Source organism: Protomyctophum bolini, assembly GCF_963924005.1.
Source record: "Protomyctophum bolini genome assembly, chromosome: 18".
In the NCBI taxonomy this organism is placed as follows: Eukaryota; Metazoa; Chordata; class Actinopteri; order Myctophiformes; family Myctophidae; genus Protomyctophum; species Protomyctophum bolini.
Genome location: NC_137879.1, coordinates 11,757,459 through 11,774,585, shown reverse-complemented (window position 1 = coordinate 11,774,585; position 17,127 = coordinate 11,757,459). Strand labels below are relative to the sequence as shown.

The following is a 17,127-nucleotide window of genomic DNA, read 5'->3' as shown; positions in this document are numbered from 1 at the left end:
TATTGTGGACAGAAAATAATCAGTCTAAGCTCACAAGTTGTGTTGTGAGCTTATATAAGATATTTCCGGTCCGATGCCGGTCAGTGTGGTAAATAATAGTGCTTAGTGACGTAACCAGATAAGTCGTCATAAGAAACCGCTAGATGTTGCTCATGTAAATGCTTGAAATATGACAGCTTTTTGTCTTGACATATAAACCAATGAAGCTGCAATATGGGAATCTGAATTATTTTAATCCTCTCATGCTTTAGACTAGTGTTATATGAAGGTTTAATTTATTCTGTACAAATGGGAAACAAACATTTAAAGCACTTTGCAGGCAAAGTGCTTTAAAGGATTACAAAAGAAAAGACTTCCTATTACCTGGTACTCTAACTTCCTGTAATTTGTCAAGAGGAAATTGTTTTGTGTAGAGTTGTCCCAATGCCATGTTTTTTTCAGACCGAGTACAAGTATTTAAATTTTAGTACTCGCCGATACCGAGTACCGATATGAGTACTTTTCACATTTTCGTTGAGTAACCACTTATTAAAAAATCTACCCCCTTTTTCTCCAATTTAAATTCATTGTCATGCCTACACTTGTCAGTTGTCATTAACCCTCTTATTACCAGCCTTAAATCCCATCTTTTTGTGGCTTAGGCCAGATTTGGCGACTTTTTGAATGACAATAGAAATATGTGCGATATGAGCACAATGTCACCAAATATCTCATTTTCAAGCTGCATTTCTTCACTTTACAAAGAAATTAGAACCATGTCTCTAGCATGTTCCATCGTTTACTTATAGCACTTATAGCAAAAATGAAGAATTTTAGTTCACTGAAACCAAGGTGTATTAAAATGCTTATTAATGCTTGCAGATCGGCTGTTTTTGGCGATTTGCTGCAGTGTTGGGGCAGAATTACTGCTGTTGCATTCGTTCAGCCTAGTGCCAATTGGATGTTTTGGTACTCGGGTCAGAGTATCGGGGCCGGTTCCGAGTACCGAGTACTTGAGGGTGGTATCGACCCGAGTAACCAGTATCTGTATGGGAACAACTCTAGGTTTGTGTCGCTCGCCATTTTTATAGAGCATTTCCAAGGCTGCATTCTGACATCGTAACGTTGAGCGTTGGCCGATAATGTTGAGGGTCCCTCAGTAGTGCTATACGAACTGCTTGGCTGCTGTAATATGAGTTTGAGAGGTGTGATATACAGACTGTGGCTACACCATGGCAAGGCAGTTGATTTGTGCCTTTCATCAAGCAGTACACACCCCATGTGTACTTACTGTACTGCTCCTCGACAATATTAATAAACCATGTTTGACATGGTGCCGGTGGACAGTGTGGTGAAGCGGTCGACCTTCTGTGCACTCTATCTCTACCGTTGATGTGATTCTTAGTCAGAAGTCATCTGATACCACTTTGAACACAACAAGAGCATCGATGCAAGCTAGCTAATGGAGGACTGTGTCAGCAAATTGTGTGATGATCATATTTCATTTGATAGCACTGCAAAGTCATTCAGACTAGTGGGGAAATCCGTTGCTTTGCGGCAATGGTCAGACTTGCAGACTGGCCTATCCATACTAGAAGAATCAGTTTTGACACACATAATTACTAGGCTTGTTCAGACATGCATAAAAACAATCTGACTCCGATCTGGATAGGAAATCAGAATTTGGGTTGGATTTGGGCTGCCAGTCTCTCTGGACTAGGCTTAAACGTTTTATGTACAGTTTAACACAAGTGCTTTTTTTATGTGACACTTCTGTACTGAAGTGTAGAAGGTTTCGCTTGTAGCGCATCGCTAAGGACACCAGTGAACGAGCTCGCTAGAATTTAGATCTCTGCGGTCGCCATGAGTAACACAGCATTGAGCTGAAAAGCTGGCCGATGTGTGAAAGGCACACTGTGTCTCTTTGCGGCCTTTTGGCTTTTTAGAGAGTGCCCTTTTCTTCTTCCCCGTGGAGCGATGGGCTGATGTCTACAAAGCCCGATCTGTTCTACAGGCCTGGCCACTTTATCAAGACACTTCACAACGCAGGGTTTCCTCACAGTGCCCTTGGCTGTCGAAAGCACTGTCAACATTTCCACTCCAGTCACCGATGGTAAATCTCTTGCTGGCCAGCCGTGTGGCGCGGTTGGTATGTAACAGCATGCTGCAACAATGACACCAAATCTGTCAAAAAGGGAAACAAATTATGGCAGAAGGGAAACGCTTTAATATCCATTTGTGCTTTGGCTTGTTGGCTCAGATCTATTCGTGGAGCTGGCAATTTGTGCTGTGGTTTGGGTAATGGGCACGTTGCCCAATCATCAGCCCAGCTGCTGGTTGGTATCTGACAGGAAGAAAAAAACAAGTCCAGACCAAAAAGCCACGCCCTTGATTGAGAACCAGTTGAAAGTTTCAGTTTCAGAACGTTTTCAACCTGGCATGCATCCCAATTTATTGGGGCATGTGGTATTATTATAGGCAAGAATGATCAGATCTACAAACTTCTATATTGACTAAGTATATTATTATACAATTTACAATTTTGTAGGTAAACGACAAACATAAACAATGACACTAGTAGCATCTGACATGTCATATGGTCATATGGGCTGATGTGGTAAAAAAAAAGAGACAAGGGGTCCCAGGGCAGGCATCAGGACACTGCTTGACAACAACGGTTATAAACTTGTGTGTCAGTTCTATTTTTACAGCAAATTGTTTGGATCGCGGCTGCAGTCTGTTTTTGAACTCCTCCAGACCACAGGAAGGGCCTTCTCGCCTCGGGGGGGGGGGGGGGGGGGGGGGGGGCAGAAGGAAGGGGGAGTGGCAGATTCATGTGGCGTCCGTTAGGAGGCTCATCTTTTTTCCCGTGATGGAAAACGTTATGCTGTACTGTAGGAGATATATGACTCAGCAGCACTCAGCTGAAATATAGGCAGTCTGCCCCGATGACAGTTGTCTGGACTCAGTATTTGAGCCCCCGGAACTGTGCCCGGGCCAGTATTGGAGAGTGTGTAAGCTGACACCGTGTCAGATTTCCTCTTGTTCTTTCTCTGTTTAGTCATGGTCATGTCAGAAGCTGCCTTATAGGGTACTTGCCAGTGTTGTCTTAACAGCTCAGCTACAGTAAGCGATAAGCCATGCAAACTGCAACTCATTTCCTAAATTCCTACGATATCCTTTCAGTAGGACTTGTGGTTCATCGTCGTGTTGAGTCAAATTCAAAACATTTGGTGGTGTTTTCTGCCCCCCACGCATGCTGAGTGTCCTCTCCCTGAGCCCCCTACGACCTCAGATCAGACGAGACGACCCGCTGAATTTAAGCAGATTACTAAGCGGAGGAAAACAAACTAACAAGGATTTGCACGCCTAGACTACTCTCTGACTTTCACACCGACTCGCTATTGCAGGATAGTGGCAGGCTCTCCTGCCTCACCTTACCTTAAATTGTAGTAACTTATTGCCATGGTTATAAGACAACATTATAAGTCATATAACCAACACGTTTCATTAAGTTAAAATTAATTGCATGAATATACCTCTCAGTACATTGTTACTGCAGATTGCAGCAAAATATGTTCTGTTGTTAACCTATGGAACAAAGTCGGTGTGCAAGTTAATGTTGCAAAATCTTTGGCCTACTTATCAGAATTTACAAGGCAGCGCAACCCTGTTGGTTTCTTTATGGTAGTATTTTATGTAGTGCTGCTGGCAGGCCAGGAAGCCCTTTTTACACACACACACACACACACACACACACACGCATGCACACACGCGCACACACACGCACACACACACACACACGCACTCATGTTTACTACTCTAGTCCGTGCCCTACATCCCTCTGCTTTCACCCCCAGGCCCCTCTGCCCTTTAGCCGAGCGGGTCTGGAACACTGTAGTGGGTTGTTTTTGGCTATTGTTCACAGCCACTCAGGGGTGGAATGTCAGGCTGAGGATGATGGCATCGTATCTAGGCTACCACTTCTCTCTGTGAGCCCACCGGCCGCCCGCCGCTAAGCTCCAGTTTTAGCCTGGCACGACCCTTGGTCCTAATTTATAACTACTCCCCCCCCCCCCCCCCACACACACACACACACCACACACACACACACACACACGCACACGCACGCACACAAATGCGCTCTCCCTGGTCTCCAATGAAAAGCGAATGAGGTGAATTACACTACAGTATGTCTGTCTGTCTGGTCCATTATGGTCTGGCTCCGTCCACGTCAGCTGTCTGGAATGGCACTGCTGTAAGGCCACCAACAAACAGCCCCCAATCAGTGCGTCAGCATCACTAACTGTATTGAAATGAAGGTGCCAGGCAGCACAAAATCATTTACCTTGACATAGGGAATAGCCATACAATCGGGCAACAAATTCTTTTTTTGATCAGTTATCACCCAATATTCATGATTTTGATTGGCTGAGCAAAGTACATATTGAGGATAAAACGTGAGGGCAGAAAAGTGAAGATGCCAATTGTGATTGGCTGGAATGTGATGATGTCTGATAAGAGCTCCCCTCACTTCACAGGAGTGTGATTTTTAGTTCATTTAATAATCTAGAAGCACATCATTTTACCTATCAACAAATCAATGCAAAGCAATTCTTGTTATTAAATTGATAAAAATCGATTAACCACTTAAGCCCTATTTTATACTTTGCCTACAACAGTGTTGTGTTCAGGAGTAGTCTCGTATAATAGCTGGGTGCAGATTCTTGAAGATACATAGAGCATGTTTATATTGAGCAAACGCACAGCAGCGGTCTACCTAGAGAAACGGGACGCGTTTCGGCACGCCGGCCTTAGTTCCGCAGCAGTTCAAAACCCTCTGTGTTGTGGACGTTGCATTGTACGGAGGCTGCTCTGAGTGGGTGGACGGGCGGTCCGCTTGAGTAAGTGGACCGACCGTGCTGAATGTAAAAGTAAACATGTCAGAGCTCGCTCCTCCTGCATATTGTGGTTCTTTACGTGTATGGGGGGGGGGTGGGGGCATCGGCCATGTCTTTTTCATTATAGCCAGACATTGTAAGTGCTGACTGTCCTGATTCGTAACAACTTTAAACATGGCGCCCGTAAACTGAGTATGTCATTATAGGTACACTTGTTTTTTTGGTTTTTTTTGCATTTAAAAATGTTTAAAACATGAGGTCAAAAAAATGAGGATTAAGTGGTTGAATAAACTTTGAACATTGTGTGCGTTTAAGTTCAAATTGTCATGTATTAACAAGGATCATGCAAATGTTGTGTGGATCCGGATCGTGGGTTGGGTGTCAGGAAAAACATGTGCTGTGCTCACATGAGGTGGTGACGCTGTCACCCAACATTCCCCCACCCGTGACAGTTGTATGTGGGGGAGTCCCCCCCCCCACCCCCCCACTGGGCTGAGGTCATGGTGGTGGGGGAGGTGAGTCACCTAGGCTATGGGAGGGAGAGGAGTTGGCTTTCAGGCTGCTTTACACATTGCACTGGCTTCCCTCCAGAAATGTACCTGTTGAAACAAAATGATGGCTCATTAACCCTGCTAATAAACAAGAAACGATAAACAATTAAACTCTAAATTAAAAGTCCCTGACTTTTCCCATGAGAACCTTAGATACAGGAATTAGAAATGCATTATACAGTAAAGTTATGTTCCCCCATGATTAATTTGATTCCGTCAGCCCAAGGGACGGTAGGGACCCTACCATTTTGTTAAGTTTTGGGCAATAATGTCTTCATAATTGTAATCTACATAAGAAGTAGACTCATAGTGATGATATTGGAACATATTGTTTTTATTAGGGGTGCACGATTATGAAATTCTGACCGATATCCGATCTCCGATTATTTGCAGGGTCATATCGGCCGATTCTGACTGATTCCGATATTATACAGAGGACCACAATGGAAACAAGCCTAGGAGGCGCTAGGGGCTTGGCCCAAAGCATGAAAGTATTCATTCTATCAATAAATAGTCTGTTTTCACAACTAAATGACTGAATGAGATGAGTACACAAATTAAATGTGGAAAATGTGGAAAATATTTTAACTTAGATTACGTAAGATTTTACATCATATTTGATTTGGCTTTTGTTCTAGACTAGAGGTACACATTTTTTAATTTAAAACTAATTTAGCTGGTGAAAACTAAATCTGTATTATTTTGAGACCGCTCCGATACCGATTAATCGTGCATCCCTAGTTAGAATAGTAACTAAGTGGCAGTTCAGTTAAACTGTGTATGTGAACCTCCTCAAGGACCCCTGGGTGTCCCTAGACCCCACACTGCTTTAGGTCGTACAGAGGATTCTTGTTCATAAGGATTCTTGTTGGATCGGTGTATCATCTTTGTATTTGTTTGTCTTCCAGGTGGGGAAGGACACCGTTCAGACCACAGAGGACCAGATCATGAAAAGAGACATGCCACCAGCTTTTATCAAGTAAGCAACATAATTATGTCTCTCTCTGTGTTGTAAACTTCCTCAATTCTATTGATTCACACATCAGAGTCACAATGCCTTCAATGAAACAAATAACCCTTCCTGAATGTTCAACCCACCAGCCTCTCTGGCTCTCTCTCTCTCTCTGCCTCTCTCTTTATCTGTTGCAGTAATGGCCGTTTGTACCCAGGCAAAGGTCAGACATGGCATGTTAAGTGCCTCAGTCTTGCCCCGGTGTAATATAAATACTAAGCAGAAGACTCTTTGCCCAGAGAGGAGCTCTTAGAGCAGAAAAGGCCTCCAGCATGGACCCCATGCCCATGAATGAGATCCTACACTGTGACTCACAGCTGCTTTTAGTTCACAACTATAGAAGTGATTGAATAAATGAACAAAATAAGCAACTAAAGCAAGTTAATGAATAGATTATACAGTTTATATATACTGCATAATCTTGAGCATGTGAGTGGAGTGGTTGCAGAGGGGGGAGCCGAGATTAGGGATGCCGCCGATTAATCGATTTTCCGATTAATCGATTTTAATATTTATTTGTTTCTTTTTTTAATAGCCAAAATATAGGCTAATAAGTAAGGCTGAACATGTACCTTCATCAGAGTGGAGAATATAAGTATAAATCAAGTTGAGCAAAACCACTCTTCTCTGCCCCTCTCTCTAACAGACACAGTTTGCTTGTTAAGTGCCTGCCAGACAGACAATCGGATGAAATGAAGGCAGTTGTAGAGTAGAGTGTAGAGTAGACTGTAGAGTGAACTGAACGTTTTCTGTTTATATCAAGTAATACATACCAGCCCCTTATGAAACTACTTCTCCCCAAATCCAAATGGATTTAATTTTCCATCCTGAATGGCAGTAACTAGCATACAATGAGAACTGAGAAGATCTCCACAAAGGTTTACTCATCAAAACTGATTATAAAACTGTAACCATCAAAGCATGCACTCAACATATAATGGTTATGTGACCATGGCACGTTTTTTGGGGGGGGTGGGGGGGGGTTCAATTAATCGATTATTAATCGGCAGAGATGACGTTAATTCTGCCATCCCTAGCCGAGATGGATGATTTTGGAACTCGGAGCGAGAACCGGCTGCCTCTCCAAGCCGACCTAAAGACACGTCCTGCGTGTTTCGGACACGCAGCAAAAAAACTAATTTTTTTATATTTCTTTGCTGCTGAAAAGACGGGTCTGAGAGGAGCGCCCAGCGAGAAGTACCCAAATCACGATGAGCTCCGGGGAGCGGAGTGGGTAGGGCATAAACACGAGTGGATATCGGGCGCGACAGCCCCCTAGAGCGGCATTTCCCCCCGCTCCTAGCTCACCATGATTATATACTGTGTGTTATATACTAATACAAATAATAATGCATTTTATTTATAAAGCGCTTGCCTTTACATTCTTACGAATCTCAAAGTGCTACAGAGATTAAAAGCATGGCAAAAAAAAGGGAAAAAAATACAATAAAATAAGCGTAAGCCACATCATTAGCAGTAAAACATGTTTAGGGAAAAGCTTTCTTAAAAAGGTGGGTCTGAAGTCCATTCTTAAAAGAGTCAGTGGACTGTGGTGCTCTCAGGTGAATGGAGAGAGAGTTCCACAGACATGGGGCTGTGTGGCAGAAGGCCCGGTTGCCCATGGTGCGGATATACAACGTATACTATATACACACATTACATTACAAGTAAGGTTTTATTTAATTTATTTACATGCTATAAAGCTCCAATCCGTAAGTTTTGTGTGTCCGACAGAGAGGTTGCAACGATGTCCGAACGGCTTCTGCTTCAAATTGCTTTATTGACATCATTGTGTCAACCATTAGGTGTCCAACGAACCCGACACCACAGGGTCTAAATGCCTCAATGAATATTTGCGGTCGTACTATTTATATTGTATAAAAATACTCAACATAATTAGACAAATATGATTCATTTGAGCCCAGCTGTTGTTCACAGTGCGGCATCTTCTTAAACGTGCGACGGACTACAGTAGTGGGAGTGTGTGTGTGTGTGTGTGTGTGTGGGTTGGGGACACCGGGACAGGACCCAGGCCCCGGGGACATCCATCCCCAAGGTTGGGATGAAATGGATTGGCACAAACGTTAGGTCATCAGGCTCGACACATTTGGCGCCCACCCCGCCCCCCCACCAGAGTCACGTCGTCACCCTGTCGTCATCCATCAGCACATGCAGCAGAATGTGTCACCTTCACTAAATATAGCGTCTGAGGAAGGGCTCCGGTTAATGCATGGCTGTCTTGTCTCTCGCTAGCGCACGCTAAAGGGCACTGTAGGCTGAACACACACACACACACACACACACACACACACACACACACACACACACACACACACACACATGTGCGCATAATCCTTGATGCTATGCACATATATTAGCCTGCTGTATCCTTGGAAGAATGGAAACTTAGCTCCTCTTGTCTGGCCTTTTTAGAATGTGGAAAATACTGATAATGAATGCTCCCCTATTAACTGGAGGAACGTTTGGCCTGCAGGCAGTGGTAGGAGGAAGTGGGGATTCTGTGGGAATTGGAACATGTGTAAGATCTTGGCTCTCTGCCTGACTCTTTGTGTGCAATGTCCCTGGAGCCTTTCACATGCAGGTGGCATGTATTGTACCGGGGCTGAAGCCAATCCACTGAGCTTGCATTCTGTGCTCTGCAGATGCTCTTCTCTGCATTGTCCTACTGAGAGAACACTTGCCACCAGACATCACCATTTTACAGTATGATCTGCTCCAGGACAGTAAACTGAAGAAGAAATGTTGGTATCCACCTGCGCCTTCTGCATAGTAACACTTGCCATAGTGGTGCAATGTAGTAGAGCGAGAGCCCGACCGATACTGTAATTTTGGGCCCAGTACCATTGTTGTGTTGGGAGGGGGGGATATGGTCGTGGTGTGGGGGAAAGAAATTAACCTTCCATATTAAACTCATGTTGCTGTTAACTTATTCTATGACTCAGTAAGCAGACACTTGCGATTCATTATGGGCACATTTCCTTATAATGGTGACTCAACCAGGCAATCCGGTACGGTTTCCCTTGAGATTTTAACTCACTTTTCTGTGGAAGTTCTTTACATCCGTCTTCCCAGTAACTGACAACATCGATGTGTCATCATTTGTCACCAGATTATTTACTGCATTGTTTCTCAACTTGTGGTCAATACAACTTTCCTACATTACTAAATGCATGGTCAGGGACCACATGCAACACCTTCACGGACCACCAGTGGTCCACGGACCACCTGTTGAAAACCCATGCTTTAGCTGTTGAACCGAGTGGCGCGCTATGAGCTTGTAGATCTGCTATTTATGAAAAACTGTGAAAATGTGGCGCAAATCTTTGAATATATATTCTTTAACAGGGACCTTTTTTAACTAAAATCTTTGCTTCTGGGGGGGTCCCTGGAATAACATCTTTTCAGCTCGGGGTCGGTGGCCAATTACATATAATTTTTGTGGTCCTTGACATGAAATAGAAACATGAGGTTTTTCAGAAATTTGTTAGGATTTAGAACAGATTTGTTTTTCTAATTTCGATGTCGGTCCTAAATGCGTTAAAGCGCTGGAGAGACAGAGAGACTGTTACTGTCACTGAACAAACACAATCCGTGTTTGTTATGCTATGCCTACGCCCTACAGCTTAGAGCTTTAGACAGATACCCCGGAAGTGCTTAACACTTTACTCCACTAGAAGGGGGGAGTGGCCTCCACCCAGTAATCCCCAGCAATGATGATTACTTACTATCAGAATAGAGTGATTTAACCTTTTCAACAAAAAACAACTTTGTTTTAACCAAAGAATTTCACTTACCCTACCCACAATCGGCTGCTTCCATGATGCTTAAATGGCCATCTAGCTTTTTGGAGCTCACCGAGGATACCAAGCATGACATTTTGGGCATTTCTTCTTTTTTTTGGTTCTCGTTTTCCTCACCAGCCTTCTCCTTCTCTCCGTAGGGTTGAAAATGCCTGCACCAAACTGGTCCAGGCTGCATCCATGCTGAAAGCTGATCCCTACTCGGTACCTGCTCGCGATTACCTCATCGATGGCTCCCGGGGCATCCTCTCTGGAACCTCTGACCTGCTCCTGACCTTTGACGAGGCTGAGGTACGGCTTGCTGTAATAGTAAGCCCACAGCGGGCTGCGTACTACTCGCTGAGACTAGACTAGAGCCTGACCCCATGCCAGACTGTTGGCTCCGAGACCCATTTTGGAGAGTAACCTAGTCCTAGACCAGTGGTTCTCAACCTTGTCATCTGGGGTCGACCCCGACCCAGATGACAGTTAAGTGACAATTTAAGGACTTTAAAAAAAATACCTGGAAATAAGACCATTTCGGCCTTTGCCACATGTCTTCCCCCCATCTCAACCTTAATTTCAACCTATCAATAAAGGCAGAAAAAGCTAAAAAATAAAAGAAAGAGGCAAATTGTTTGAAAATAGCCAATCTACAAGCTCACACAGCCTAGTAGTGCCCTCACAACATGAGGTGTTGTCAGCTTATAGATCTGCTATTTTCACTATATTTATTTAACTTTATTTAACAAAATGTTATGCCTCAACTCCTACAATTCCAAGTGCTTGTCATGGTATATGATTGACAAATTTGACATATATGATTTTTTTGCGGGTGTCACGGCCTGAAAAGGTCCAGAACCACACTGACCTAGAGACCACCGGTTATTACACCATGTCTAAAACACTGTTACCAGTATACGCAATAAGAACATCCTCATTTTTGGAAGATATTTTTATTGATAGGAAACGGGGAGAGAGAGAAAGACATGGAATGACACACGGCAAAGGTCGTCGTGATCGGGACTCGAACCAGCAATACGCTGTCAATCATGTGCCTATATGCGCCTGTACCGCTAGGCCAGCGGACGCCCCCCACATACCTTTTAGAGATATTGTAGGCTTCCACTAAAGATCTGGAGTCACAGCCATACAGTTGAGTTAGAACAGAATTCTAATCACCGACTCACTGTGGTCGACATGCAGGCAATGTATTGAATAACTCAAATAAATGGAACTCCAGCTGCAGGCGTGAAAAAATACAATATGTAATTTTGAACAGATATTTGTTCTACGCTTTAAGGAAACAGAGATGTTTCTGGGTAGTGAACTGAAGCCCCATTCCCATTGGCATGTCTTACCTTACATGGACATGGCTGATAATGTTGCCACGGGGGGGAATTCTCATGTTTACAAGTTTCACCGTCCAGGTAAAGGCTGAGTCAGTGCTGCAGAAACAACTCCATTGTTTGAAGGGCGTGTCAGCATTATATTAGATTAACCGCGGCGTGTCGCGTGTTACACATTAATGTGTTTGTGAACCGAGAACCATTCTCATTATCTCTTTCACACATTCACACACTTGCACACTTCCAAGTGTTAAATAGTGTGGGGGGGAGGGGGAGGCAAAAATACCGGTGGATGGGCTCTCAGTGAGCGGGACAGCAGGCCACCGACTGCTGTCTGCAGCAGTCAGCAGGAGTGTTCAGTCAGCGGTGAATAGAATACGGGTCAGGGACAGCTCAGTATAGCCATAGTGGTGATGGGCCAGAATCTGTTGAACCAGCACTGGCAGCACGCACGCACACACGCACGCGCTCGCGACTGGAAACGGTAGTTCAACAAAAGAGACAGCATGCCAATATAATGTGAGCGAGGCTAATTGGACTGTGAGTGAGGGGTTTACAATAAACGCCTAACCTCACCGACCGTGTGAATAAAAAAAAAAGGTTTTTGTTCCTTTTCATTCAGCCTGTGTTGATGTTGTTGTGCCTTCATGTCCTTCATTGTTGCAGGTGCGCAAAATAATCCGTGTGTGCAAAGGCATCCTGGAGTACCTGACAGTGGCGGAGGTAGTGGAGTCCATGGAGGACTTGATCACATACACAAAGAACCTTGGACCAGGTAGGTCCTCTATCTATTTAACACAAAGAACCTTGGACCAGGTAGGTCCTCTATCTATTTAACACAGAGAACCTTGGACCAGGTAGGTCCTCTATCTATTTAACACAGAGGTGGTGGAGTCCATGGAGGACTTGAGAACCTTGGACCGGGTAGGTCCTCTAGTGAAGTCCACTGTTTCCCAAAAGCTATTTTTGTGTAAAAAATAGTGTAAAGTGTAACGTGTTAAGAAAAACTTAAGTGATTAAAGGGCACTTTATGCGATATCATGATAATATAATATCCCAAATCCCACATGCTGTAGTATCAAGTCTCCTATCACACTATCAATATAATATGGCTATGTTGTCCAACCGTGGTCTGTGTGTGTTCCTTCATGTTTGTTGCCTGTGTCCAGGGATGACGAAGATGGCGAAGATGATTGATGAGAGACAGCAGGAGCTGACCCACCAGGAGCACCGTGTGATGCTGGTCAATTCCATGAACACGGTTAAAGAGCTGCTTCCCGTCCTCATATCAGGTAACCACGCTCCACTGACCATCTCTTTTTTTAAATCCATAGGTTCTATGTCACTTCAGAGACACACATTTCGTGCACACATTTCTGGGCACAGCAACTTGTGTGTGCGTGATGCATTGTGACCTTATATACATTATACATTTTCAGTATTGTGCTCTCTCTTGTTCTCTTATTATTTCATAATTAATTGTGCATGCTTGTTTAAATGTCCTAAATTGTCATGCCCCGTAGGCATCAAGATCTTTGTGACGACAAAGACCTCTGGTAGCCAGGGGGTCGAGGAGGCCTTGAAGAACCGCAACTTCACCTTTGAGAAGATGAGTGCCGAGATAAACGAGATCATCAGAGTGCTGCAGCTCACGTCCTGGGATGAGGACGCCTGGGCCAACAAGGTACGCAGTATGCACAGAATCATGCAGACGTAGATGTAGCAAATTGACATACCGCGATTCGTCAAAGGCTATTACTTCTTTCACACACATTTTCCTATTTCCTATTAAAGCCATTGTGTGTGTGTGTGTGTGTGTGTGTGTGTGTGTGTGTGTGTGTGTGCGTTGTTCATTCGGGTCCATGTACTTCAAAATTAGTACAGCAGTGCTCTACATGTTCAGCAAAATTTGCATTTCGTTCCCCAACACGCCATCTCAATCGTGCTCTCTCACACACTCCCAGAATGCCGCGGGGGGGAGGGAAGGCTGCAGGCTGAACAGTAACCTAATTTTTTACTGTTAAGTTTTAGTTTTCCTTCCTCGATAAGAAATGTATTTTGTTATTTTATTTTCTTTCTTGTAGCATGACCTCATTATGAGGTCAAAATGGCTGTTGTTGCATTGCTACTTCAAGCTTATTTTATAGTCATGCGTTTCCATTTAAGAAGGTAATTCTTTGAATTTCTCTGCGTGCAGCGTAGCTGGTTTATTTTTACTTTTATCCCCTTTTACCCTGCATTCCTTCTGCTTAGCATGCACTGCCCCTCCAATGTCCCTTTTTTTACTCTCCAAATGAACTCCCTGTGCCTCTTCTCGGCTTTCTGGACTCATTTGTGTTGGTCTTGGTTTTGGTACTTCTGTGTCCGGTGAAACATTTTGTATTTATTTATGTTGTTCTTCCTTTCTTTTCACCATTTCCTTCTCCCCTGTCCCCCCCCCCCTGTAGAAGGTAAGCTCTACCTGTCTTGGCCTGTGGTTGTGCAGCAGCAGCATGTCTGGTAGATGTGTGTCTTGTGCCATGCGTGCTTTTCAGTAGCCCAGCAGATGTGACATGCATTTAAACCATCGAATAGCGGAAGTGGCTGATGATCTACAAGCTCACGGCGTGTCGTAAGCTTGTAGATTGGCTATTTTTTTGCTGTTTTTAAAACATTTTTTGAATTTGTCCGATTTTGCCTATTATGACAAAATTAGGGACTGGTTGAAAGTGGTTAATACTGTAGCTCTGCTAATGGAATGGGAAAAAAACGTTTTCTTTGGTTGTTGAGCAAATTGAGTAGCTGAAGTATTGACCCCTCCCCTTCACACTCACTTTTTTATTTGCTTCATATATAACATTGTATGAAATGCAGTTTGCCCTTTTCCTATTTCAGACAAACCTGAATACATGAATACTAAACATGGCCTCTAACCTTACACAATCCTCATTACTAATCCAACCTAGCATACAGAGTAACATCCCATACTGTAGGTGTGACTGTATTGATATGATATAATATATGATATGAGCAGACTAGAACGATCCCAGAATTTTGGGTCCAATCCAGATTTTGGAGAGTCCCAGACTGCCGTTTACCAATGCCAAAAAGTTTTAATTATTATTATTGTTTTAATTATACAAGGAACAATTAAATGCACTTGAGGCAAACTTTATTTCATTTATCCACTTAACTCTAACGGCTACATAATTGCCAATAGAGGGTATGCATGTGACATCATCATCGTACCCAGAAGTTACGCGCCTACTGAGTGGTAAAAAAAAACTAATTTCGGGCCTTGACAGCCCATACATCCAAAGTTCCAAACAGAAAAGTCCTATCTGATTGCATTAAACAACGTTAAACTCACTTTGTCACTCACTTTGACACTTGATTTGCCACTCACTTTATGCATGTGCATACCCTCTTAATGTTGTACATGAATAGTAGCTGATATATTGGCCAAACCCATATGTGGGTTGGGCTCTAGACTGTATTGTGTGTGCTTGCATAAGATATGAGTAGGCTGGTCAAAGATCCTTTCCGCTCATCTGTCATCTCACCAAATTCCTCTTAACCAACAAGCTTTGTCACTTGGGTCTGCTGACATTACACATACACCGCTGTGATGACATCACTTCACAGTTCACACCCCTCCACGCCTTTTTTTTTCATTCCTTATTGCGCCTTTCGTCAGTCAACAGCCATTATTACACATGCCAAGCTGTTCAAATTAATATTCATTTTAAAAGGGCATACATTTCACTGCATATTTCAAGTAAAAAATAAATACAAATAATCGTTTCCCTTTTGGTTTGCCAGCCACAGTAGTGTAGAGTGGAGCATTTCTTTGAAAACCTGATAATCATTAGACTCACATGAGGGGCATTATAGAGAACAGTCGCTTGCCTTTATGTGTAGCTCTATTATTGTACCATGAAAATCAAGCTCACTTTCAGCACCCAGTCATCCACTGTGTCTCCCACTGCGCCACATGTCTCATAGAACTGTGCTTTGTTCCGCACACTTGGCAAATGAATGGACTCACTGTCGACACCAGATGCTCTCGGTCTCGAGACGGAGTTGTACTTAGTTGCGCGCCAGTGTTGTGCACCGAAAATAGCAGATATCTAATGCTCACAATGTGACACGCTGCGCAACTCTGTCTTGTGAGCTTGTGCATCTGCTAACTTCCGCGCAACCAAGTACAAATCATGGGGTTACTGTTGTATTTCCATCCGCTCTGATTGAGATACAATGAACCGTTATTTGGCTTTCATGATGTGCCTCACGCTCTTTATTGACAGTGGGAAAGAGTTATTGTAACAGCATGCACAATTTACAATTTACAATTTACAATTTAGGCATTTAGCAGACGCTCTTAATCCAGAGCGACTTACATTAAGCAAGAACAAAAGCATGGGAATACATCACATAAAGACATTTATCATGAAACATGCGTAGCTAAGAAAGTAACAGTGGAATATCTATAATGAAACTATACATATAAGCTATACATCTATACTACTATGCTACACATATGTACTATGACGTGCTATGACTACTAGAATTGCTATCTAAGGGGGTGGGGTAAGTGCTATGGGCCATGATGGAGTCTGAAAAGGTGGGTTTTCAGACTGCGGCGGAAGATTGGGAGTGATGCTGCAGTTCTGACTGCAATGGGAAGTGCATTCCACAGTTTTGGAGCCAGAAGGGAGAAGAGTTTGGGACGTGTGGAGCGTTGTCCCGGCGTTTTTAGTGAGGGTACTTCCAGCTTCCCTGCGTTGGCTGATCTGAGTGAGCGGGAGGGTTTGTAGGGTTCGATCATACTTGCAAGATATGGGGGAGCCATACCTTTGGTTGCTTTGAATGCCAGCATCAGGGTTTTGTATTCTGTGCGGGCAGCGACCGGGAGCCAGTGGAGGGAGCGGAGCAGGGGGGAGACATGTGAGAATTTTGGCTGGTTGAAGACCAAGCGAGCTGCAGCATTTTGGATCAGCTGGAGAGGCTTAAGTGCACATGCTGGTAGGCCAGTAAGGAGGGAGTTACAATAGTCAAGTTTTGACAAGACTGTTGTCTGGATTAGGAGCTGGGCTGATTCCTGGGTGAGGAACGGTCTAATTCGTCGTATGTTATAGAGTGTGAACCTACAGGATCGAGTGACAGCTGTGATGTGAGTTTTGAACGAGAGCTGACTGTCCAGGACAACACCGTCAAAGGATCAGCCTGATAGACATTAGACTGTACGTTCCCAGATTTAATTTAACTCAAAAGAGAGTAAAGATTGAACCAAATGGACCCTTGCAGTTCTCCGTTGCTACTTTCTTTGAGGATAAATGAACTGTAAGGAATGGATTCTATCGTGTAGTGATGCTGTGCATTGAAGATGGTTGCTGGATGTGTCTTCTATTATTGGACTGTTTTACAATGGTTTGCTGTCACAGTCATGACTAGATTGTGGAGTGGTTCTTGAACATGCAAATCACTGAGCTTATTTATTTTATCTATATTTAGACTTATGTTGTGTGGCCAATTTTCTAAATGATATCACACATC

The 17,127-nt window shown here is 43.6% G+C and overlaps 2 protein-coding genes across 3 annotated transcripts in view; one reads left to right on the top strand and one right to left on the bottom strand.

Annotated features, from left to right (window-relative positions):
• The window catches only part of LOC308332578 (dual specificity phosphatase 29-like), a 245,821-nt gene that overhangs the window by 23,822 nt on the left and 204,872 nt on the right, over positions 1–17,127 (bottom strand). The window lies entirely within an intron of this gene.
• The window catches only part of vclb (vinculin b), a 39,090-nt gene that overhangs the window by 6,517 nt on the left and 15,446 nt on the right, over positions 1–17,127 (top strand). For both annotated transcript variants that reach the window (XM_080788530.1, XM_080788529.1), the window contains exons 2-6: positions 6,340–6,410; positions 10,405–10,555; positions 12,259–12,367; positions 12,762–12,884; positions 13,116–13,276. In XM_080788530.1, the coding sequence (XP_080644656.1) occupies positions 6,340–6,410; positions 10,405–10,555; positions 12,259–12,367; positions 12,762–12,884; positions 13,116–13,276 (615 nt within the window). The remainder of the gene's footprint in view (positions 1–6,339; positions 6,411–10,404; positions 10,556–12,258; positions 12,368–12,761; positions 12,885–13,115; positions 13,277–17,127) is intronic.